The sequence below is a fragment of the Mustela lutreola genome, chromosome 3 (genome assembly GCF_030435805.1).
Source record: "Mustela lutreola isolate mMusLut2 chromosome 3, mMusLut2.pri, whole genome shotgun sequence".
NCBI classification, from domain to species: domain Eukaryota; kingdom Metazoa; phylum Chordata; class Mammalia; order Carnivora; family Mustelidae; genus Mustela; species Mustela lutreola.
In genome coordinates this window covers 175,347,857-175,371,833 of record NC_081292.1, presented here as the reverse complement: position 1 = coordinate 175,371,833, position 23,977 = coordinate 175,347,857, and the positions used below count along the sequence as shown (strand labels likewise).

The 23,977-nt window shown below is 40.9% G+C and overlaps 1 protein-coding gene across 2 annotated transcripts in view; it reads left to right on the top strand.

Moving 5' to 3' along the window:
* Nucleotides 1–23,977, top strand: part of COL4A3 (collagen type IV alpha 3 chain) — a 127,260-nt gene that overhangs the window by 68,860 nt on the left and 34,423 nt on the right. For both annotated transcript variants that reach the window (XM_059167848.1, XM_059167847.1), the window contains exons 8-23: nt 1,135–1,161; nt 1,703–1,777; nt 3,925–3,987; nt 4,113–4,148; nt 6,028–6,069; nt 6,285–6,362; nt 8,565–8,627; nt 9,202–9,261; nt 10,491–10,535; nt 11,906–11,959; nt 12,335–12,376; nt 14,493–14,577; nt 15,862–15,897; nt 17,890–18,054; nt 20,625–20,717; nt 21,403–21,498. In XM_059167848.1, the coding sequence (XP_059023831.1) occupies nt 1,135–1,161; nt 1,703–1,777; nt 3,925–3,987; nt 4,113–4,148; nt 6,028–6,069; nt 6,285–6,362; nt 8,565–8,627; nt 9,202–9,261; nt 10,491–10,535; nt 11,906–11,959; nt 12,335–12,376; nt 14,493–14,577; nt 15,862–15,897; nt 17,890–18,054; nt 20,625–20,717; nt 21,403–21,498 (1,060 nt within the window). The remainder of the gene's footprint in view (nt 1–1,134; nt 1,162–1,702; nt 1,778–3,924; nt 3,988–4,112; nt 4,149–6,027; nt 6,070–6,284; nt 6,363–8,564; nt 8,628–9,201; nt 9,262–10,490; nt 10,536–11,905; nt 11,960–12,334; nt 12,377–14,492; nt 14,578–15,861; nt 15,898–17,889; nt 18,055–20,624; nt 20,718–21,402; nt 21,499–23,977) is intronic.

The following is a 23,977-nucleotide window of genomic DNA, read 5'->3' as shown; positions in this document are numbered from 1 at the left end:
CTTTGTGGAAGTCAGGGGCAACCAGTAGTAGATATTAAACTCATCGGTGGGGGAATGAATGAATGATTAAATGCCTTATGAGTTCAGGTTTGTGCTTTGAGGCTTTATTTTGCTTTTGAGACATCCAAGCAGGGATGAGGGATAGGCAGCTGGATTTGGTGAGAGGAGAGGCCCTGGATGGTGGCGACACAATGAGCAAGAGAAAGAGGGGAAATAACCTCAGAACAGACTTAGAAAGCCCAGCATGGGACACCTGGGTCGAGGGAAATAAGTCTGTAAAGAGGAGGACCCTACTGGTAGAAAGAAGACCAAGAATATTGTGGAAGCCCAGGGAAGATGCGTTTCACTAGAGGGGAGTGGCTGACAGCTGCCTAATGCTGCTGAGATGTCCAGTAAGATCTGAGGTCTTGTCATTGATTCTAGCATTGTCACTGTCATTGCAGACCTTAGCAAGGGGTATTTCCAGTGTGGATGGAGGCAGGAGGGGGAGTAAGGAATGAACAGAATGGCAAGATTGCAGATGGCATGAAGGAGAGACTGGCGGGGGTGGGGGAGATTTTGTCTGTTTAAATGAGAGAAACTCAAGCGTGTTTAAAAACCAGTGGGAATATATATGCAGTGGAATACTACTCAGCCATCAAAAAATGAAATCTTGCCATTTGCAGTCATATGGTTGGAACTAGAGGGTATTATGCTAAGCGAAATAAGTCAATTAGAGAAAGATTTATCATATGATCTCACTAGTATGCGGAGTTTAAGAAGCAACACAGAGGAGCATAGGAGAAGGCAGGAAAAAATAAAACAAGATGAAATCAGAGAGGGAGATAAACTGCAAGAGACGGCTGAATCGTAGGTAACAAACAGGGTTGCTGGAAGGGAGGGGGTGAGGGGATGGGGTCACTGGGTGATGAATATTAAGGAGGGACCATGATATAATGAGCACTGGGGGTTATATAAAGCTGATGAATGACTTTGTGGAAGTCTACCTCTGAAAGTAATGACACACTATGTGTTAATTAACTGGATTTAAATTTAAAAAATCTAAAAAAGAGTGGAAAGTAGACAGTGGGAGAGGGAGCAGAATAGCAGCAAGGACAAAGCAGTGATGTTATGTATTTGGTTTCCTTTTTTTAGGGTGCTATTGGTTTGAAAGGAGAAAAGGTAAGTCAAGCGTGGCGTATTATTATCTCTAAGTGGACATATGAAAGGACTGCTATTAAATAATGAGATGTAAATAATTACAAATCGAGTTTCACAATTAATTCAGAAACCAACTAAAAATTGGACACGATATTTATTCCTATTCAACAACTTCTTTTAGCTCTTGTCATACATATCTCTTAAGGGATACAATGTTTATAAAATTCTTTAAGGAAATAGAGTCTAGGAGAAGAGACTTGACCTCAGCCTGGGGGCCTCACCTTCTAGATCAGGAGTTGCCACTAATTTTGGTATCTTGAGAAATGTTTCTCATCCTTGTGTCTTTCTTCCTTCTGTAGTAAATTGTCAGTTTTAGGATACAGGAAAATCTTTTATTTCTTCAAAATGGAGTAACTACATAATCCTAAATCATTTCTCTAAGGATATATCCTGAAAAGCTCTTGTGTCCTTGAGGGAGTAGGAGTTTGAAGAAGCATTTAAAGGAGTTTTGAAAATATGTTTATGTTTATGATTACGTTTAATGAAGTTCTTCATTTTCAAGGGTGCCCCTGCTGCAGAAGATATAGAACTTGATGGAAGAGGTGACCCTGGGTTGCCAGGAGTTCCGGGATTCCAGGTATCACCTGTCAGAGAGGGTCTCGTTATTCCCAGTCCTCTAGCTCTGCCTCTCGGTCCCTGTCTGTCTGTCTGTCTGTCCTTCTCCTTTTTCTCTTCTCTCTGTATCTCAGTGACTCTGTATTTGTCTGTCTCTCCTTCTCTGTTTTCCCCTAAATCTCCTTCTCACCGTCTCAGGAACATTTTTGTGGTTTGTTTTCTGTTTTCTTTTTTGTTTTGTTTTCTTTTTTTATTGAGGTATAATCGACATATGACATTATATTAGTTTCAGAGGTGCAGGGTAATGATTAGATATTAGCACATATTGTGGAACGATCCTCACAATAAGTCTAGTTAATCTCCATCACCACAGTGATGAATACTCTTTTTTTCTTGTGAGGAGAACTTTACATTCTTAGCAACTTTCAAATCTGGAGTACAGTGTTGTTACCTACAGTCACTATGCTGTACCTTATATCCCCGAGACTTATTTATTTCTAGCAGGAGGTTTCTGTCTTTGACCCCCTTCACCCATTTCACCGTCCCCCATCCCCACCCCTGACAACCACAAGAACATGTGAAATAGACATTCATATTTCTTCTGTTGACATATTGACTTCATTTCATTCTAAAGCATTCACCTCATACGCCATGAAACTAATATAAAAGGATGATATTGTGCCTAAGTCTTTTAATCTCTGCTTAAATCTCAATTACCCAGGCTTTCCTAAACCTAAGGAGGAACCTTCAAGGAATAGTTATGCTCCACTTATTCTGTATTTGTTGAAATCAAGGATAGGTTTGTACCATACATGGAATATCATTTAAAACTATAATATTAAATAACAGCCCTGTTTCCAAGTTTGCATGACACTAAGTAACTGGGATTTATTTAAATGCATCTTCTTCTGTTGAAAGGTTTACTTTCTGATCTATATGTATGTAGATGTGAGCATGATCCCTAATGGATAGGAAGAGACACGGTTATTTGGGGACTGTGTATGCTTTACTTTGGGATTCGAAGGGTCTCTTGATAGACCTAAGGCACAGGGAGTAACTTCCAGGTTAATTAACCAGAAATATTTTAACATAGTTCAGAAGCGTATGTGGAAATTTCTGGAAATGTGTCTAAGTGAGTCACAGAGTTTGAGTTCAGGGTGTTGAACCCCCTGATGGTGAGCCATGCCAACTGACAGTGACCCACAAAATGGAACAATGATGCAGTTAGGAGCCTTTACTGAGGAAAGATGCAGAACAAGATAGGATTTGGTTTTTCTTGCTTAGGAAACATTGACGGGTTGGGATGCTGAACGAAAGGGATCCAGTAAGAAGAGATAGCAGCGATCTGGAACACTGATGTGTCCCTTAGATGTGCATGGAGTGTGGGCTAGGTATGGCACATAGTGCTGATGGAGACGGAGCAGGGTAACCGTCATCTATACAAGAAATTTTTAGTACATCCCCAGTATGGGTCAGCAGCTGCTCTAGGCTCTAGAGATAGCATGGTGCACAAATTAGCCAAAAAAGAGTTCAAAAAAAAAAATTCTTGCCCTCATGAAGCTGACATTCTAGTACGGGAAACCAGAAAAGATGTAAATGAGTAAAGTGCATGGTGTGTTAAATCGCAGGAAATGCCAAGGTGGTAAATAATGCAGGGGCAGGAGAGAGGAAGTGTCGAGGTTGGAAGAAGGGCTGTGGCTTTAGATTGGATGGACCAGGAAAGGATGACATTTGAGTGAAAATAAGAAAAGGGAGAGGATATGAGTCCTAAAAATGTCTGGGGAAAGTGGACGGTAGGCAGAAGGAGAGCAGGCAGAGGGCCCTACCCGAGGAGCATGCTTGGCTGAGGGAGACAGTGAGGCAGAAAGAGAGATAGACAGAAAAGCAAAATTTTAAAAATTAAAAAAAAAAGCTCTAAAATAATTCTGGAAATGTTGCCATCAGCATGTTCCTGGCATCCTGTTTATACATGGCAACATGCTTTTAGGCATTTTTTTTTCTTTTCTTTTCTTTTTTTTTTTTTTTTTTTTGTAATTAACTGCAGCCGTAAATGAGAGGCATCATGTTCCTCAGATTTCACTAAAATATTTTAATGGATTTAATTAATGGACATTGTTCTTAGATGAGAAGTAAATTCAAGCTTAACTCTATTCTTCTTTTAATTTACAGGGTTTGCCAGGCCTTCCAGGCTTTCCGGGACCTGTTGGTCCACCTGGCCCTCCAGGATTCTTAGTGAGTATGAAATCATCACTACTATAGACCCTGTAACCTAATAAACTCAGTATAGTGAAAACTTTACACAGAGTTTTCATCTTCGCACATTGTTTGCTATAATTTTAACTTGTGCATTTTTCTAGGGCTTTCCAGGACCCATGGGACCTCCAGGACCTAAGGTATATTATGGTTCATATAACACAACAGCTGGAACACAGAAAATGAGCTAAAAGACAAACCTGGTCTGACTGGACATGTGGTTACATCCTGGTCCTTCTCTAGAAGCCACAGGATCCCTGGCAGGGAAGGGAACAGAACAAGCAGCTTTGTACCCTTCACTTTCTCCTCCCTGGACTTAGTAACTTGATCCTAGATAATTCAGTTATAAGGAGCTCCCTATCAGATTAGGGCAAGTCCATAGACTTCCCATTTCCGATAATCCTACCCATCACCCAACACTTTATCCTATAAACTTTTGTAGTAGGCTGTTTCCCAACGCCAACCTGATCTTAATGCTAGTAAATGAAGGGTGAATATTCATGTACTCATTGAGCAGGGTCCTGCATATCCTTCTCATAAAAAGACCACTTGCTAGTGTTGGGGAGGAAAACCTTTTTCTCTATCCTCTTAGGTCCTGAGTGGGGACATGCAAATGGAATTGAAAAAAGACTTATTAACAGAAGAAGAAGGTTTCTTTCATTTGCATGTGGGGGCCTCACAGAAGTGAAATAAAAACCCCAAAGAGGCCTTCAGGTCCAGAGGCTTGTGTACCATATTAACAAAGGATGATAAAAATCTGTGGAGGAGTGACAAGACAAAGGAAAAGGGCTTTGAACTTGTAGGGTGCAGTAAATTGCAGGCAGGTAAATATATGGAGGAAACTAATGGGAGATGAGGGTTATTTCAGTAAGATTTGTTGAAGATTTCAGTCAGTGCTGACTCCAGTGGTAATTGTCTCCTCTTCCTAGTATAGAAGAAGAGCCAGGTGACATCTTCCCTTGGGGAAGATGGCCCCAAACCCTGCCCTTGGGCAAATGGAGGAGGGTGGAGAAACTTTTCTCCATTTGCTGTTACTCAGTTGTCTTGAGCTCAAAATAATTCTTATGCCAAAGTGATATATTTTGGAGGGGCTTATTCTGAGCCCCTCCATTAACTAGGTAGGAAAGTATTGAGTGAGGCTGAGCCCCCCAGGAAATTAGTCCTCACACAGTAGTAGTACTTGCTCACTATAGCTAGACTTGGTGTGCAGGGAACTTGCCAAGGTGTTTCCACAATTATTATATCATTATCTGAGTGGTCAACTAGACCGTAAATGACAGAGCTGAGATTTAAAGTGTTTTCATTCCTTATCTTGAGCTTTTTTTCTGTAGCTTCTGTGGGCTAATGGGGGAAAGATCTATATACTCAAGAGCAGAAAAGCCAGGAGGCACTTGAGATGAGCACGGGATGTAGTATGGAAGTGATGAATCATTGACCTCTACTCCAGCAACCAGTGTTGCACTGTATGGTAACTAACAAGATTTAAATAAATAGTTAAAAAAAATAGCAAGGAGGCATTGGTTGATATGATAGATTAGCCATTGTTATAGGAGACGGACTATTCACATTAGACTTAGCTCAATTCAGTAACTGACTAGTGAAGGGAGATAGCCTCAAATGTTTTCTTAGCCTCCTTCAACTTTTGAATTTCAGAATCTAGAAGTTCAATCATCCTTCCCTCTTTAAGATGAGAAAACGAGGGCATCAGAAAGTGAGATAACCAGTGTCTGAGCCAGGAAAACCTTCTCCAAGCTGGTTTCTCTTCCCCATCCCACCCCACGTCATGTCCTCCTTCGCCTTGTGAAGTCAATCCCTTAAGCCCTCTGCACTTTGTGATCTCCACTTTTGAAGGAAACACATTGCCTCTCTCCTGCAAGAAATAGCTGAAGTAATTTTTGTAACACTGACATCACCATTAAAATACAAACGTTCCCTTACAAACATTGGAAGGAACATCAGTGGGTTTAGACTCCTCATATCCATTTTTTAAAAATAATTTAATGTTTTCTTTTCTTACAGGGTCACATGGGCGATAATGTGATAGGACAAAAAGGAGAGCAGGTAATTCAAATATTGTGGTTTATTTATGGGCAAGACATTTTGAATTTCATAGCAATCATCCTGCACTTCTTAGTCTGTAAGTGACACTGGAACAAACGTGTTTGCTTTGTCATTTGAGATATCTTCTTACCTAAGAACCAAAGGGGAAAATCTAGCTCTCCAAAAACCGAGGTGATGTTGTTTGGTTTCGCGTTCCTGAGTGTGTTTGTTTTTAGGGTGTAAAAGGATTAACAGGACCCCCGGGACCACCAGGAACGGTTATTGTGACACTAACTGGCCCGGATAACAGAACGGTAACTCTTCCATCTTATTACACGGGTTGTGTGTTCTCACTTCCGGGGGGAGTTCTCGTGATCCCTTATCTCTCCCCCTTTTTTTTTTTTTTAAGATTTTGTTTATTTATTTATTTATTTATTTGACACAGAGAGAGAGAGAGAGATCACGAGTAGGCAGAGAGGCAGGCAGAGAGAGAGGAGGAAGCAGGCTCCCCGCTGAGCAGAGAGCCCATCCCAGGGACCCATTCCAGGACCCTGAGATCATGACCTGAGCGGAAGGCAGAGGCTTAATTTAACCCACTGAGCCACCCAGGCGCCCCTCCCTTACCTCTTTTATAAGCTTTGCCCTCTGAGCCCTCTGAGCCAGCCTCAGCCTCTGGATTTTATTTTTTATCCATCTTTTACTTGAGAACCAGAAAACATAAGACAGAGATCGGAGGCAAGATCAGATGCTAGCAACTTCCACGATTCTAGAAGGTAGAGCCTGGATCTGATTTTGCTCACCTTTTATCCTCACCACCCCCACATTGTTCCTAACTCAGATGGGGGTTTGGTGAGTATTTTTGAATAAATGATAACAAAATGGGTATATGGCTCTGATCCAGCCAGACAGTAAGGACCTAAAGATATTAGTGGAATAGTGTGAAAATCAAATGGGACATTTTTACCTGCCTTTATGTCCCCAAGGGCAATGTGGCCTGCATTCCTCTCTAAGGACACTGTGATCCTGTTTTTCAAAATGAACATTTGCTTTTTTGCTCCTACTCTAGGGTAGCTAGAAGGACCAGGATATAGAACTGAATGAATTGTCAGAAAAAGTGAATCATAATATAATACCCCAAACCTAGACACAAACCTGATCCTGAATGTCTGGGGGAAGAGAGCATGGGAAGTAAGGGGTTAACTAACAATTTTCCTCTGGATTAACTACGAAATAAACATAAACCGTCTTCTTTAAAGTTCTGATTTTTTTAATAATAGCTAGATTAAAATATAATTCCCATACCATGTAATTCACTGCTTTAAAAAAATAAAATTCATGGGTTTTAGTTATATTAATTTTTACAACATAATTCAGATATAATTTATATACTGCAAAGCTCACTTATTTGTTGCATATTTTAGTGGCTTTCAGTGTATTCATGGGTTGTACAACTATTACCACATGCAACTTTAGAACATTTTCATCTCCTAAAATATAAACCCTCTAACCCTTACTCTCCAATATAATTAATTTTTAATGGTAAAAGTTATCAAAACAAAACTGAGAAGAGTTAAAACAAAACATGGTGAAATTTGATATGACCAAAATAGTAACTCTCATTGAAGATTGGAAAAAATTGATCTAAGGAGAAAAGCTAAACTTCTCAGAGGTAATCAACAACAACAACAACAACACCAACAACAACAAAATTAAAGAAGTCTAAAATTTTATTGGCCAGAAATGGAAAGAAAAAAATATCTTATCTTGATGAAAATCTAGATCTGGAAGGTTGGACCCAGGGGACAATTTTTGAGTTTGAAAAAAATGATGCTCCAAGAGGAGACTCACACTGGGGAAAATACAGTCAATGAAATGTGATAAGAACACAAACAAACCTGACTAAAGCAATCAAATCCTCCTTTTAACACATGCTCAGAAACTAATTGATCCCAGTGAAAATAATTTCTGTATATTAAAAATGAAAATAAGATACGTTGGGAATGATTTGAATGTGCTTGAAAATTGAAAACGGATTCAGGAATTAAGTTGGTTTAACATAGTTTGATCCAAAAGATGCTTTCTTTTTTTTTTTTTTTTTTTTTTAATTTTATTTATTTATTTGTCAGAGAGAGAACGAGCGAGAGTGAGCATAGGCAGACAGAGTGGAAGGCAGAGTCAGAGGGAGAAGCAGGCTCCCTGCAGAGCAAGGAGCCCGATGTGGGACTCGATCCCAGGACGCTGGGACCATGACCTGAGCCGAAGGCAGCTGCTTAACCAACTGAGCCACCCAGGCGTCCCGAAAAGATGCTTTCTTTAAAACAACAAAAGTTTAAGTGTGGTTTTAATGGGTTCACAAGTATAAAATTTGGAATATGAAAAATGATAATCTGTCATGTTAACAGGAGGTTTGTAAGTAGTTTGTAGATACAATTCGTTGAACAGAGAAATTTTTCAAGTAAAAGCGGTATTATTTTGTTTGATCTGTGTGTAATGACTTTAAATTCTTTTTGTGGCAGGACCTCAAAGGGGAGAAGGGAGACAAGGGAGCCATGGGGAAATCTGGACCTCCTGGACCCTCAGTAGGTTATTCAGAGTCATACTGTTTCCTTGAAACATGAAGTAGAGCCTTAGTGTGGATTTTGATGTATGATTCCTTTTAAATCTTAATACTAGTTAAAGCATGATAATATTTCAGCACAGACATCACAGAATATACTACAATCATTTCATAGCCTCTTCTAGCCGAAAGCCCTGCATGGTTGTATACCCACCCACTGTCTCCCATCTTATAATTTATCTTCAGCATCTGCTATTTTACCATCTGTTTTTATTTTTTTATTGTCATTTCATTTTATTTCATTTTATTTTTCAGTGTTCCAAGATTCATTGTTTATGCACCATACCCAGTGCTCCATGCAATACATGCCCTCCTTAATACCCACCACCAGGCTAGCCCAGCCCCCCTCCCCAATCCCCTTCCCTCCAAAACCCTCGTTTTGCATCTGTTTTTAAATGAATGCTTATACATGAGATGACCCACCATTGGAACATTTAAAAATATAACAGAATAATCAGAAGAAACAACTTAATGACAATTGAGGGTGAGTCAAAAAATCAATTCATAAAATTTGACATAACTCTTATTAATTACAGGGACCGCCTGGAGAATCTTATGGATCTCAAAAGGGTGCTCCTGGAGAACCTGGCCCGCAGGTAAATTTGGAAGTTCAGTGTCATATGCAACCTGTATCAGTAAATGCTCAGATCTCTTTAGGAGACAAGTGTAAGATGCCCAATTCAAACTAGCTTAGATTTTTGTACGTTTTTTCAAAGATTTAGGAAATGAAACTTATTTTTTCAAGTATCTGAGGAGTTCAAGGCTCAGACAGCCTTCGAGGACTTCAGAGCCTGAAACAGGATGGGCAGTGCTCTCCCTATCGTTTCTCCTCCTCTGTGTATTGACCTCGTGGTCTCCTTTGACATTGATCCTCCACGTTGGCAGCAATGGGAAGAAATAGCAGGAAGTAGCAGCACACAGCTTCAGGTTAATGGCCTCCAAGAAGAAAAGGTGTCTCCCTGTATCCACTAATAACACCCCAGAGAATCGCTCTAATTGACCCAGAGTGCTCCTAGGTCTCACCCTGGAAAGGTGACCGTGGCCAGGAGAGAAAGTTTCCAGGATTGGCCAGGCCAGAATGGCGGGGCGTAATGTGATCCACAGTCCCATCAGACCCACACAGCGAGGGAAGGGCAGATCCCCAAAGAAGATGGGGCACATTGTGACATGGGAGCTGGGGAGACAGAAGCAACCAGGGTTCACTCACTCACCCAGGTCTATTTTAGAAAGATTTAAACACATATATTGTCTAAAGACTCTAAAGATTATATATTGAGAAAAATACTTTTTCCTAAGAAAAAGTGCTCAGTCAATATGATATTGAATCCTGTCACAGAGAGTAGACATTGTTAATAGTTCACCCAAAAGCCTGTCTGTTTGGGACAATGCCATACAGCTTTACAAAGGTGTTCAAATATCGGCACATGGGTGGATCAGGAAATTGCCAACATTTGAAATAAATAATTTGACGGTGAACTCTTTTTAGGTCTTTTTGTCCATTTCTCTGCTTTTTCAATTTTTCTTCCAAGCTGGGATGGGCAGTATCAAACTCATTTAAACTCAGCTACTCTTAATTTCCAATCTTTCTTCCATTGGTCTTCCCTAATTTCCTATTCTGACTAGCTTCTGCCTTCCCCAGCAAGAGAAGTTCATGTGTGTTCTGTGATTAATAGTTTTTCCTTCTAACAGATGGGTGGGAAGTTTCCGTCATGCTCTCTTGCCCGAGGTCAAGAGGAGATGATCATTTATTATTTACATTTTCCTTATTTATTAAAGTTATCCATATTTATTAAATTTTGTGTTTTTGCTTTGTTTTTTGTTTTAGGGAAAACCTGGCAAAGATGGTGCCCCTGGTTTCCCTGGCACTGAGGTAAAGACATGTTTGGCCCATTGATGTTTGTTGTTGAAATGTCAGTCCCATTAAATAAAGAAGGATTTGGAGAATTACTAATAGTTATTAAGTTAGCAAAAGCATATAGATTTTTAAATCTGTATTTGAGAATTGAAGTGTTACATCCTCACCGTGAAGAGAGAGCATCAGAGCACACCTTATTTTTTCTTTTCAAAAAGGAGTTCCAGGGTGCCTGGGTGGTTCAGTCGGTTAAGCATCTGACTCTTGATTTTGACTCAGGCCTTGATCTCAGTCATACAAAAGGAGTATTTGTTTAGTTCTGTGATTTTTATATGCTTCTGCTTGTAATGCTGTGGAGCTCTTTTAAAAAAAAATTATTAATTTTAGAGAGGGAAAGAGAGAGAGTGAGGATTGAGCCCCAAGTTGGGCTTCATGCTCAGTGGGGAGTCTGCTTAAAGATTCTCTCTCTCCCTCTCACTCTGCCTCTCCCCCCACTCATGGGTGTGTACGTGCTCACTCTCTCTCTTTCCCTCTCTAAAATTAATAATTTTTTTTAAAAGAGCTCCACAGCATTACAAGCAGAAGCATATAAAAATCACAGAACTAAACAAATACTCCTTTTGTATGCATATAAGAAAGTATTAGTTGTATACCTCTGTCCCACAGAGCATTAAACACAGTTTCTGTACTTTTTGGTGCAAGCTCTGGCCTTTGGTCATTATTCCAATGGGGAATGCTTAAAGACAATTGATCAGACCAAAGGCTTTGTGCCTCTTACATAGCAGACATAATAAAATCTATACTGCTCTGAGTCTGTACTCCTTCAGACATCATTATAAATGTGCTGCCTCCTCTTCCTTCTTGTAGGCCTTTAGATCTATCATCCCTAACTTTTTGTCTTGAAAATGTATAAACAAATGAAATGTTTAAAAAAAAAAAAAAAAGAGGTATTCTCCTTAATCCACAAAGATGTCTTGAACTCACAACTACTGTTTGGTTTTTATGGAGTTATCTAAAAAGATCAGGGATGAAAGAAAAGTATATGCACTGTTAGAAAAATATTCAAACAAGTCCACTCAGAAAAATGACTTCATCGGATGGTTGGAGGACCAATGTCAGCTCTCCAAACCAGTACGTTTGTTAATATGCAAGATTATAAATGGTCTATGTCTTATGGTATTTTTAGTTTTATTTATTGTTTAAGGTTGATATATTTCTCCAAATCCTGAAGATGACTTTAACTAGTATTAATAAAAAACTCTTCTAATGAAGTATTAGAATTTAAAAAAAAAAAAAAAAAAAAAAAAAGAGCTCCAACTGTTCCTGCTTCCCACAGAAGAAAATGACTTGTATGTCTTCTGACCCATTCTCTTTGTCCTTTTCCACAGGGAGCCAAAGGCAACAGGGGCCTCCCTGGGTTACAGGGTGAAGACGGCATTAAGGTGATCCCCTCTCTAACCTCCCGTCCTTAGGCTTTTTAACTGCTTGGTTTTTGTCCACCCTTTCCTGACCATGCCCTGAAAATACGTACAAGGATTGCAATTAAAATACCTTAGTTATGTTTATTAAGAGGAAAAGAGAGGTGTGACAAATTTACATAGACACCTAAAGGGCAGTTTTGTGGGAAAGATATAAAACCTGCTCTGTGTGGTAGAAGCTGACTGACATTGTGATCAGTGAGATTTGTACATGACATGGAAATAACATAACTTTTAGCATTGATTTATTGTTTAACTGCATTTTGCTTTTTAAGCATACCAAATAAATAAATACTTTGGGTTAATGTACTCATAATTTGTAACTGTCTTTCAATACAGGGGTGGAAAGGGGACATTGGCCCTCCAGGATTTCGTGGTCCAGTAAGTGTAACTAAAGACAGTATCCATTTCCTATTTGATCAAGTCCTTCAAAGTATCAAGGAAATTTTGAGTCAGTGCCTTAACTTAAGATAGAGATTATGGTATTCACTTTTTTATCAAACCAAGGAAGAAAATAGCTATTGTCATTATTTGTCCATTGCCAAATTTGTTAATATGCAAGATTATATGCAGATAGGACCAAATTTCTATTTGGTCCTATCTGGTCTCTGGAAGACCCTAGAAATGCCCACCCTGGTCAGTGGTCAAGAAGAACTCTTACGTCCAATCAGACATGGCCAAGCTGACTTGTGTCCTTGAGAGAATAGGAGGGATGCACTGGAGGCCAGCTGGGGAACCGAGGGGAGAGGGATCCCACTCCACCCACTCCAGCTGGGCCCAGGTATGACAACCTGCATTTCCAGGCAGCAGAAACTCAACCAGGGCCAGCAAAGATCAGTGACCACCCCTGCCCAAACTCCAATTCCGCAGGCAGTCTCCTCTCTCTGGCATGGACATGGGTGTGATGTCCATCAGCTCTACTGCAGAGCAGTCATATTCTCTGTTTTGTGACTCTGTAGCTTAAGGAGATGAGTAGAAGGGACCCAAGCTCTGAATTCTGGTATCCCCTTCTCTTCTGCCTTTAGAAGACAGTAGTTCTCAGGGCACCTGGGTGGTGCAGTTGGTCAGACTCTTGGTTTCTGCTCAGATCAAGACCTCAGGGTCGTGAGATCGACCCCTAGGCAGTCTCTGTGCTGAGCTCAGAGTCTGCTTAAGATACTGTCTCCCTCTCTTTCAGCCCCTCCCCTGTCCCCTCACTTAAAAAAATAAATAAACCTTAAAAACAACAACAACAACAACAACAACAAAAAACAGAAAAGACAGTAGTTCTCATATTCAGTGTGCTGAACAGAGCTGGCATTTGTGATTAAGCCAGTTGTACAGAAAGGTCCATGATGATAAAAGAGTCACGGAGCCGGGGTGAGGGGTTCCATTACTAACACAGTTCTCAGACCCCTTCAACTAAGCAATTTAACTCAGTAACTGGAGGAGCGTCCTGGAAATTCACATCTTCACACAAGCCAATGATTCAGATGCAAGTAGTCCCAGAACACTTTCATGGAGTTTCGGGGAAGAAGAAATGGGCCATTTTGTGAAAACACTTAGCCAGCAGTTGGCAGGAGCACGTATGTCATTATAGGTTTTGTGATGATTATTAAATGATCGTTACTGTTACTATTATGAATTATTTTTATGATTTTATGCATAGCTGATTAACCACAATACTTTTGTTACCTCTTTTTTTAAACATGCCAAACAAACTGGTCCCACGCAGCATTTGAGAAAACAACACCAAAACATTTATGTTCATTTTCTTTCCTTCAAGATAAATGTACTGAATTCTAAGTGAAATTGACTTGCCAGTTGCACGTGAGAGAAATTCTTGGCATTCCTAGCTTGCTGTGTGTGTTTCCATTCTATATAACTCAGCAGCTTCTAGTAACTTCCTTGGAAGTTCTACTTAGGAACCAGAGAGTATAGGAGACCAGCAGTAGGTCCACCCAACATGTTAGACATGATAACCCTCCTAATTATTGCAAGTCAGCAGTATCCTTAAATTTAAAGAAATAATCAAAATGGAGTATTTTTTTAATGGGTGGGTCCCAACATACTCTGAAATAAAGTTAGTCCATGAGGACAAGCATTTTTAAAAAGTGAAATAGGATAATAAAAAAAAAATCAAGTGTTGTTATGTCAAAATGGTGAGTCACTGCCTGTGAAACTTTAATTTCTGTATATATATATCCCACATATCTCGATATGGATGTATGTATATATACATATGGAACTGTGAGGGTGTGAACTGGCTCATTCCCATCATAAAATACATTTCTCACTGAAAGCCTATGAAATATATGATATCATGATACCAGAATCATCAACTTTGATCTTCAAATTTATCCATCATGTATACATTACTTTATTCCTGCTAACACATAAACTTACAAATTCAGGAAAACACCATTTCTTGTGTGAGGGGGGACATTGAGGTATTGCATTTGGTGAGCCCACCATAAATAGCTATCCTGTATCTCTATTTGTTTCTTTTTCCTTTAAGACAGAATATTATGATGTATACCAGGAAAAGGGAGATGAAGGACTTCCAGGCCCACCAGGCCCTAAAGGAGCTCGTGGCCCACAAGGTGAGAATAAATTTCTTCCTAAAGCATTTGCTGACCATTTCCATGTGTTTCTTTCCAGGCAACATATAGCAAATGTGCTTATAGACCTAGAATTTGCATGGGGGCAACAGAGAGGTCTCCCTGTTTTCGTGGGTGGCAGTATTGGTGTGTCCTAATTTTCATACCTTTATATGAAAATTCCATAGGTGCTCTACCATAGAAGGTAATTAAATTCCCTTTGTGTGCAAAAGAATCAAGTTCAAGTCTGACAAGAAAACACAAATGTGGCCAGAGGGCCGGAGGAGGGAATGGGAAGAATCAGCGATCTCAGTGGGGTACAAAAGAAAAAACGGGGACCCTGAAAAACTGTAATTTGAGCAAACCCACACAATAGGGACAAAAGGGGCCTGAACTTGGGTTTTCTGACTCCTGGCACCATGAAGCAGAGTCACATTTACTCAGATGCCATCCCATTGGATAGATTAGAAAGGTATAGGCCAAGAGTTCTCCTCCATGGCCACACATCAGCATCCTTGGGAACTTCTAAATAATGACATGCCAAAGTCCCATCTCTGGGATTCTGACATAACTGTCCAGAGGGGGGCCCTGAGCACTGGTAGATTATAAAAACTCTCTAGATGATTCTAGTATGCAGGCAGGACCAAGAACCACTGATCTAAGGCCAATTAATGATGCAAATAAGATTTCAAAGGAGAATTTCACTTAAAAGAGGAGAAGTTCCCAGTGTTCTTAAATAAATCGACAGAGAAGTACAGACACGAACATAGATTTTTTTTTTTTTTTAATCTGGTATGTTCACTCTAAGTCACTCACAAGTATCAGAGAATTGGAACCCTGTTGCACTGTCACAGCTGGAAGTGACCTGAGATGCAACACCAGGCCAAACCAGAGGACCCTGACAGTTCTAGCTGTTCACCATTCTCCGATCTGCCCCATCCCACCAAGGGTCAAACGCAGAGCAGGCTCCTCGTAGATGTCCACTGAGTTGTTTGAAGGTGGGAAGGTGGGGTGATTCACTTCTGAGTGCTAAGCATCTCAAACTAATTTCTTCTCTGTGGTTTGACTAAACAAGTGAAGCTTTCTAATATTTATCTATATGAAAGTGGAAGAAAAAGTATGAAATATTTATTATATATTATAATATTTATTATATAAATATATATTATATAATTATAATGTTATTGTATATTATGACAATAATATGGCCACCCAAGATTTCAAATATGGGGGAGAGGAATGTATGTACGTCCTTATGCTTAAGTAATTACTGTTATGGATTTGCAGGTCCCCGTGGCTCTCCTGGGGTTCCTGGAATTGCTGGTATGTACATGTTTCTTGGGGGCACCAATAGAAATGGTCTTAAAAGGAAAATCATGGGGCAAGGAACACCTGGGTGGCTCAGTCGGTTAAGCATCTACCTTTGGCTCAGATAGTGTTCTCAAGGTCCTGAGATGGACCCCCACATCGGGCTCTCTGCTCAGCAGGGAGCCTGCCTCTTCCTCTCCCTCTCCTCCCCCCACTCATGCTCTCTCTCTCTCTCCAGTAAATATATAATAAATCTTAAAAAAAAAAAAAAAAAGGAAACTCATGTTTGCATTGCTTACGGGAGACAAATGCTTCATTAATTGATCTAAAAGTGTTCCTAGCTTCCTCATTGTTAAGTTTGTAACTCATAGCAGAAAAGGGAGTGGAAGCTGACACAAAGTTACTTAGAGATGCTCTTTGACTTCCCAGTGGTTTTAACTAAGTGTAAGGCAATTACTGGCGTAGTTGCAGAAGCCTTGAAGCTCAGAAAGGGCACAAAGGTAGAAAACAATAATTTATAGTAATCAGTTTGGTTAAAAATAGTAGTTTTCATAGTGTATCAAATGTTGTGTAAGTACGTAAATTGCACTTTTTTTTAGATTTATTTATTTATTTGAGAGAGTGAGAGAGAGAGAGCACGTACAAACCAAGAGAGGGGCAGAGGAAAGAAGCTCAAGCAGACTCCCTGATGAGTGTGGATCCCTACATGGGGCTCGATCCCACAACCCCAGTATCATGACCTGAGCTAACACCAAGAGTAGGTGGCTTAACCAACTCAGCCACCCAGGCACCCCATAGCTTAAACTTTTACATGTTTATGTTTTATAAAAACATCCATGACTCACTGGAGTGGTTGCCTTTTGAGAGAGGAAGACTAAGAATTAACCTCAGTGGCTTTAATTATAACTACAGTGCTGTCATGTGTCATTTTTAAAAGGAAACAAGTTAAAAAAATAGCAAAGATTTGATAAGTAAGCCCTGCTGTTGATTACATTTTTCTCTAAGCCTTGTGGTATGTTTAAACTATTTCATAATTCTGAAAATGAATTGAAATTAAGCAATTGCAGAACTGTATGTATTTTATAATCGCATTGTAAAAAAAAATAAATGGGTATTATGTGTACTTGCACATGCATGCAAAAATATACAGCAAATTGTTAACAATGGGTATCTCTTGAAGTTGGAATACAAAAGGATATTTTAGAGGTCTGGTCAAAGATTAGGGAAGAGCTACTCTCCACCAGACACCCCAGGTAATGAATAGGCTTCTTTAGGCAGACAGTGAGTAAAAATTACAAAGTTCTCAAAGAGAGACCAGAGGGATTTGCTTTTACAGGGAAAATCCTTGTTCAATAATTAGAAATAATCAGATATTACCCCTGCCAGTTCTCAGCCCTTTGGTGGTGAGGTCTCTCCTCTTTCTAGTTACACTGTTTGCAACTCAGGGATTCCAGAATGGCCCTCTCCTCACATCCTTGTCACCATGAGAGACAGATGAAATGGCTTTGTACCACCTGGTAAGGCTTCTCTCCCAGGAGATGCTGGCCTCCCCACCACGCTATTTTATAACTAAGATGATTGGCAGGAATGAAGTCCAGTAGGACAGTCTCTCTTTCTCATTTTGAACACTGAAAAGGAGGGATCTTCTAGTCGCTAATGAAAAATTCTACAAAGCAGCACATATCGGAGAATTCCTATGAGGTCCTTTTAAACAAAAAAGACAACAGTGCAACTCAAACTCTGTTTCAGTCCCTTGTACTAAGTAAGTCCCTATCGTACCTCATGGGACTGGAACTTTCTGGATTCTGCTGTGCTGTGGTAGTTGAACAAGACCTCAGATGAAGGAAGGAAGGAAGAAGATGCTCTCTTTTTGTTTTATACACTTTCTATACCTCTCGATTGTGTAACTTTTGTTAATAAGAATTTGTTACTTTTTGCAATTAAAAAAGTAATATATATGAATCAGGAAAACATTTAAAATGCACTAACATGATTCTGTTCTACAAGGGTCATCAAGGCCTGGCCTCCGAGGAGCCCCTGGACCTCCAGGCGTGAAAGGAATTAAAGGGGAACGAGGGCCCCCAGGAAAGAATGCAGTGGGGCCTCCCGGGTCCCCGGGTTGTCCTGGCTCGCCAGGCCCTATAGGGTTGCCGGGATATCCAGGACCACCAGGTAGATATCTAATGGGGCCCCTATTTGGGTATAGTGCCCAATAACAGATGGGTGCAGATCAGTGGCAATGAACCTTACTTGTAGCTTGGCCGGCAGTGTGTGTGGATCTTAAGGGCCATCTTTCTGCTGCTGTTTCATTTGATGAACTATCTATGAAAGCAGCTTGGGCAGAATGAAGACTTGGCTCGTGCAGCAAAGCTTCAGCCTGAGCACCCACGGAGGGCAGAGTGGGAGGGGGACAAGGGACAGTGAAGCAGACAGGGAGGGATGGTTTTCAGGTTGACCTTGGTCAATTTTGCAACTGCTTGTCTGGTCCCTGGAGAGTATCTTCCTAGAAGCTACAACTTTGTTTCGGGACAATCTGTCCCAGAGGACCAAGAAGCAAGAATGTATCCACCAATTCCTATTAGTCATGGGTCTAAGATCTATCTCACAGGATCAGACTAAGCGTGCGCACACACACACAAACTCACACACACATACACACTTCCAGCCTCTGTTAGCATGGCTCCCAGGGTGTCCTGTGCCCTGGCATCAGCGGGCAAACCCAAGGCAAGGAGATGTGGGCTGGAAATGCACCAGGGGCATGGGTGCAATGCTGCCAGGTAAAGTGGGTCAAAGACCACTGAGCTGCAGCCTAGAGGATGGGAAATTCCTGGAGCTGTCCTCTCCTTTCCAGACCCCCACAGAGTCACTTACCATTCTCTGCTGCCTGATAGGTACACAGAACCTCAGAACATATGAGCCACTCTTTGTCTCTTAAACATCTCTAGAAGGTACCTGGGAGGGCTTGTGTTTTATACTCACCACCACTCCCCACCAAGAGCCTTAAGAATCTTCTGTTGTGTCAGAGATTTATTATTCATAGACAGTGTGATTATAAACCTGAAAGATCCAAAAAAATAATCTGGAAAACTCTTAGTGTTAGTAAGATAATTCAGCTAAATGTCTGGCTTTTTGTGCAATATTTGAAAAAAAAAATTAAAAAAATAAAAGCTTCCCTTCAGGCCAATGTCTGTTTAAGAAATTATTCCATTAACAAAATGATAAAATGTCCAAGAACAAAAACTGTCAAGCTATGATGTGAACCTATGTGAAAAACAAAGCAAAATAAAACTTAACTAAAACTTTTCACTGTGTTGGGGATTTTAACAATTTCTAGTCCTGCAAGTGTTTTTCAAGATGTAGGCTTAGTTGGGTCATTTTATCAGCAAGGGGTCTGAGGTGCATAGCTCTTGGAGCTAATGAGTACTGTAGTCGGGCTCTCGACCTTGCGTGCCTGTCGCAATGCACCAGGGGAAATGCACCAGGGGGTGTCTTGCAGTTCCCTCTGCAAGACACCATGCATCTCTCCCCTTAGAGATGGCCTGGTTTCCTATCTTCTCTTGCCTAAGCAACACCTGTCTGTCTATCCAGTGTCGGCTTCAAGTTCAAGTCCTACAGAACGTTTTCGCTGAGCCCACATCCTATAACACTCAAGCTTATCCCGATAGTAGAGTTTTGGGGTTGCCTGTCTTTGTCAGTTTCCCCTCTAAGACTCAAAATTCTTTGAGGTCAGGGATTGTGTCTTCTTTGCTGTTTTAAGCCATCATGTGACACTGAGGGCTGGAACATTGTAGGTACACAAAATATTTGTTGAATTAAGTATGAAATGACTATGAAAATGTGCCAATAAATACGAATGTATAAATATAGAAGTATACATATATGTCTACCTTAAGTATAGAACTGCCATTATATTTTACTGTTTAAAGAGAACGATCCAGTCATCTTAAAGACACAGAAAACTGGATCACAAAATGCACATTCCTTTCAGAGTCAAGCCAATATTACCCATACCCTGTTCCTTCTCAATTAAATGTCTCCATTCATACTTTGTTGCTCCAAAATTTGGAGCCTCTATAGGCATTGCTTTGAAATATTCAGTTGCTTTCATTGAAACAATGAAGCAGGTTGAAGCATTGCCTTCAACCTGGATTTGAAATGACAAGACTAAAAAATCTGGTCATAGAACACAAGAGTTTAAGAACATTAGCTGTTTGTTTTAACATTATGGTAGCTGACACATGTGGAAAACTGGGAAGAGCTTTCTTGAAAAAGGACAAACTCAACTGACGTGAACAAGTAATGCAAAGAAAACAGATGATACTCTGTTAGAATGTTTCCCCTGAGTATATATTAAGCATCTCCAATATATCAGGGAGATTAAGTGTACTTGAAATAACAGAAGAATGAGATGTGATCCTTTGCCTAAACATTCTAAAAGGATAATCTTGGAATAATTGGAAATAATTGAGTAAAATAATATGGGTTGATTTGTGATGAGAACTAAGCAGATAACAAGCTTTCAAAGAATCACTGCACCAGAAAAAAAAGTGTGTGTAATGAGAAAAGAAAAGCTGGTCAAAACACTTCATCTTTAATTATAGATAACCTTCAAAAGATGCAACCACCAAAACAATGGGGGAAATGCATATAAAATAATGTATCTTATGGAAACACTTGCTAATTGAATAAAAAAAAAAAACACATAAAGAAACAAAACCCTAGCTTTGGTGTCTTTTTTGCAGGTGACATCGTTTTTCGCAAAGGTCCACCTGGAAGTGGTGGATTCCCAGGCCTTATAGGGTTTCCAGGAATCCCAGGAGCTGATGGTCCCAAAGGTTGGTTTCATCAGTGGTGTTGCTCTATGAAAGGAAGTCACTCTCACCATCATTCCTTTCACTGCTTCTGCCCCTCAAAACAATAATCATCCTAAACTATAGCCGGGGATGGCTTCTTTTCCAAGAGAATTACCTCAAAGTGTTCATTTATCTACAAATCAATTTAGCACCCATTCAATGAATTTTGGGATATGTCTAGAATATAAGTTTTATCCTGCACTGAAAGAGAGAGGTACTGAGAGAGTAGATATTTTATTCTTGATTCAGGATTTCCTCTAAGAATATTAAGAAGGTCGGATGGATAAAGTAAGCTGATATAATACATGAATACTTTTTTAAAGATTTTATTTATTTGAGAGAGAGAGCAAGAGCATGAGCAGGGGGAAGGGGCAGAAGAAGATGGAAAAGCAGACTCCCCGTCAAGCAGGGAACCCAATGCAATATGGGGCTTGATCCTAGGATCCCAGGATCCTGACCTGAGACAGAGGCAGATGCTTAACTGACTGAGCCACCCAGGCGTCCCAAGATGAATGTTTTTTTTAAATTAATAACACAATATCATTGATGATTTTCCACTAACTTCCCCAATTTTAATGTAATAAATGACTGTATGGTTGGACAGCATCTGTCCTTTCTGCAGACTCTGTGTGGGTTTACAAGTAATGTACCCATGCTCTCATTGCAGGGGAACCTGGCCTCTTGTGCATAAAATGTCCTTATATCCCAGGGCCTCCGGGCCTCCCAGGACTGCCAGGGTTGGACGGCATAAAAGGAATCCCAGGTAAGACATTTTGCACACAAGGGTTTTTTCAAGTACAAAAGGGTCAGTTCACGGAGTGGTGAAAAGGTACCAGATGTCTGGATGTCATGATGTGTGGTTAGCATGAACTTAGAGATTTTCAAACACATACTCTGTCAACTTAAAGTAAGCCAAAAGAACACAAAAACTGGCATATCCTTGTGTTCTATTTTACTTGCTGCTGATTCTAGCAAACCATGGTGTTCCCCATGAGTTGTAGACTGGAGTTCCTCCAAGGGTAGGAACTAGGAGGAGTGAGGCAGACATCCCCCCCCACACACACACACACCATATTTTTCTTCCATAAAAAAATAAACTCACTCTCATTTTTTTTTTTTTCTTAAAAGACACAGCTCTCCTCAGTCTGTTTTTTAAGGTCCTCACTTTTGATAGAGCTAAGGGCAGATGCACTATTTCATTCTTTAGCAGGATACCAGTGCAATAAGTCAGCACACCGATGAGAGGCAATAGTGGGGTGAGGACTCTGGTAAACTGGAAGGCACATCTGAGGGGGCCACCCCGCACCAGCTCCAGCCTGTTGCTACTTTGCAGCATTTTAAGCCCTGTGTTGATAAATCGTCCAATTTTTCTTTTTTTTTTTTTTTAAGATTTTTATTTATTTATTTGACAGACGGAGGTCACAAGTAGACAGAGAGGCAGGCAGAGAGAGAGAGAGAGAGAGAAGGAAGGAGGCTCCCTGCTGAGCAGAGAGCCTGATGTGGGGCTCAATCCCAGGACCCTGAGATCATGACCTGAGCCGAAGGCAGAGGCTTTAACCCACTGAGCCACCCAGGCGCCCTGATAAATTATCCAATTTTTCATGAGAAGAAAGAAATGAGGATTTTTATCTGAAATCTTATTTTTTTCAATATTCACTACTAACTCCATTTTTGAAGGAAGAACCCATCTCGGAGGCCAATATTCTGAGAGCTAAGTAGAGCCCGTGTCACTTCCCTCGTCGGCCTCTATGACAGACCCGGACCCTCCTCCCCACCTGTTGGCTCCAGGATTCATATCCCAGCTGCCCTCCATCCTCCCCCTTCCTCAGTCACAGAATTGGCCGTAGACAAAACTCTGAGGTACAGAAAGTCTCATTAGTTGGGTTCCTCTGCCCCTCGTGCCACTCTCCTGGCTACTCAGGGCCTCTCAGGTGATGTCACCTGCAGTCTCCATTCTGTTTTGATCACCTTGGTCTGTAGACACTGTCACCAAATGATCTGTCATTAACCAACAAGAGCTCAAGTCACAGAGCGCATGTGTGCTCGGCGCTGTTCTAGGGATCGTATGTACCTCCCTTCGTGCCTTATTCCTCCCATCCACCCTAGAGGTCAGTGCTGTCATTAACCCCATTTGACAGATGTGGAAGCTGATACACAAGATGGCAGCTCAGCAGTGTTAAAGCCCGTACTCAGAGCCACACCCTTGCTCTCTAGGCTGGCAACCTTCCACTGCTGTGCCAGGGGTTTCCTTTGGAAGCGGGTTAATCCAAAGGTCTACCTGGCAACATAGATAAGAGGTATTTGTATGTTAATGCTGTCCAGGAGATACTGGCATTGGCACAGGGTCTTCGAGGAAGTTGGGTGTCAGTCCAAAGCAGAAATGCTAAGTGTGGCCCCGTGCTCACCGATAGAGGACACGCATTCAGCCAGAGTCCTTTGTCGTCCACAAATCCTTCCTGCTCCTTCATAAATGCCTTAGCTACTCTGTAATCTCTGCTCCTGACTCCCTGAGATGGGCCTGAGAGGGAAGGATGGGGAGGGAGAGAAGGGGCAAAGGGCTGGGGCCGGGGGGGGCTGGTATTACTCCTCATGTGGCTCCTGTGGGGCCTAAGGCTCTGAGTGAAATGTTCTATTAAAACAAAAACTAGGGGACGCCTGGTCGGCTCATTCGGTTAAGCGTCTGCCTTCGGCTTGGGTCGTGATCCCAGGGTCCTCAGATCGAGTCCTGCATCGGGCTCCCTGCTCAATGGGAATCCTGCCTCTCCCTCTGCCTGCTCTGCCTGTTGCTCCTCCTGCTTGTGCTCTCTCTCTCTCTGACAAACAAATAAATAAAATAAAATAAACCAACCAAAACCAAAAACCTAAAAGGAAGGGAAGGAGCTGTGGAGAGATGGAGGGAGGGAAAGAATAGAAGGAAAGCAATCATCATTTCCCTACGTTCCCCTTGAGGGACCTCTAGCCCAGGGTGGTCAGCTCACTAGCGGTGACCTCCTAGCGGTGTCATATTTTCCCTGGTTTCTCTACATTCGGCATACTACAAGTGTAGCTCACAGAAGATACATAAACAGGAAAATCGTTTGGATGACTATCAAAAAATATATCCTGACTCAAATCTTGCAAAAAATAAAATCTGAATATACAGTTGTTCACACATCAGCTTGAGAGCCTTCCAAAAGACCCTCTGAAGGGATCAACTTTACAGAGACATTTAAATACATAGAGGAAGTATAAAATTGTACAGT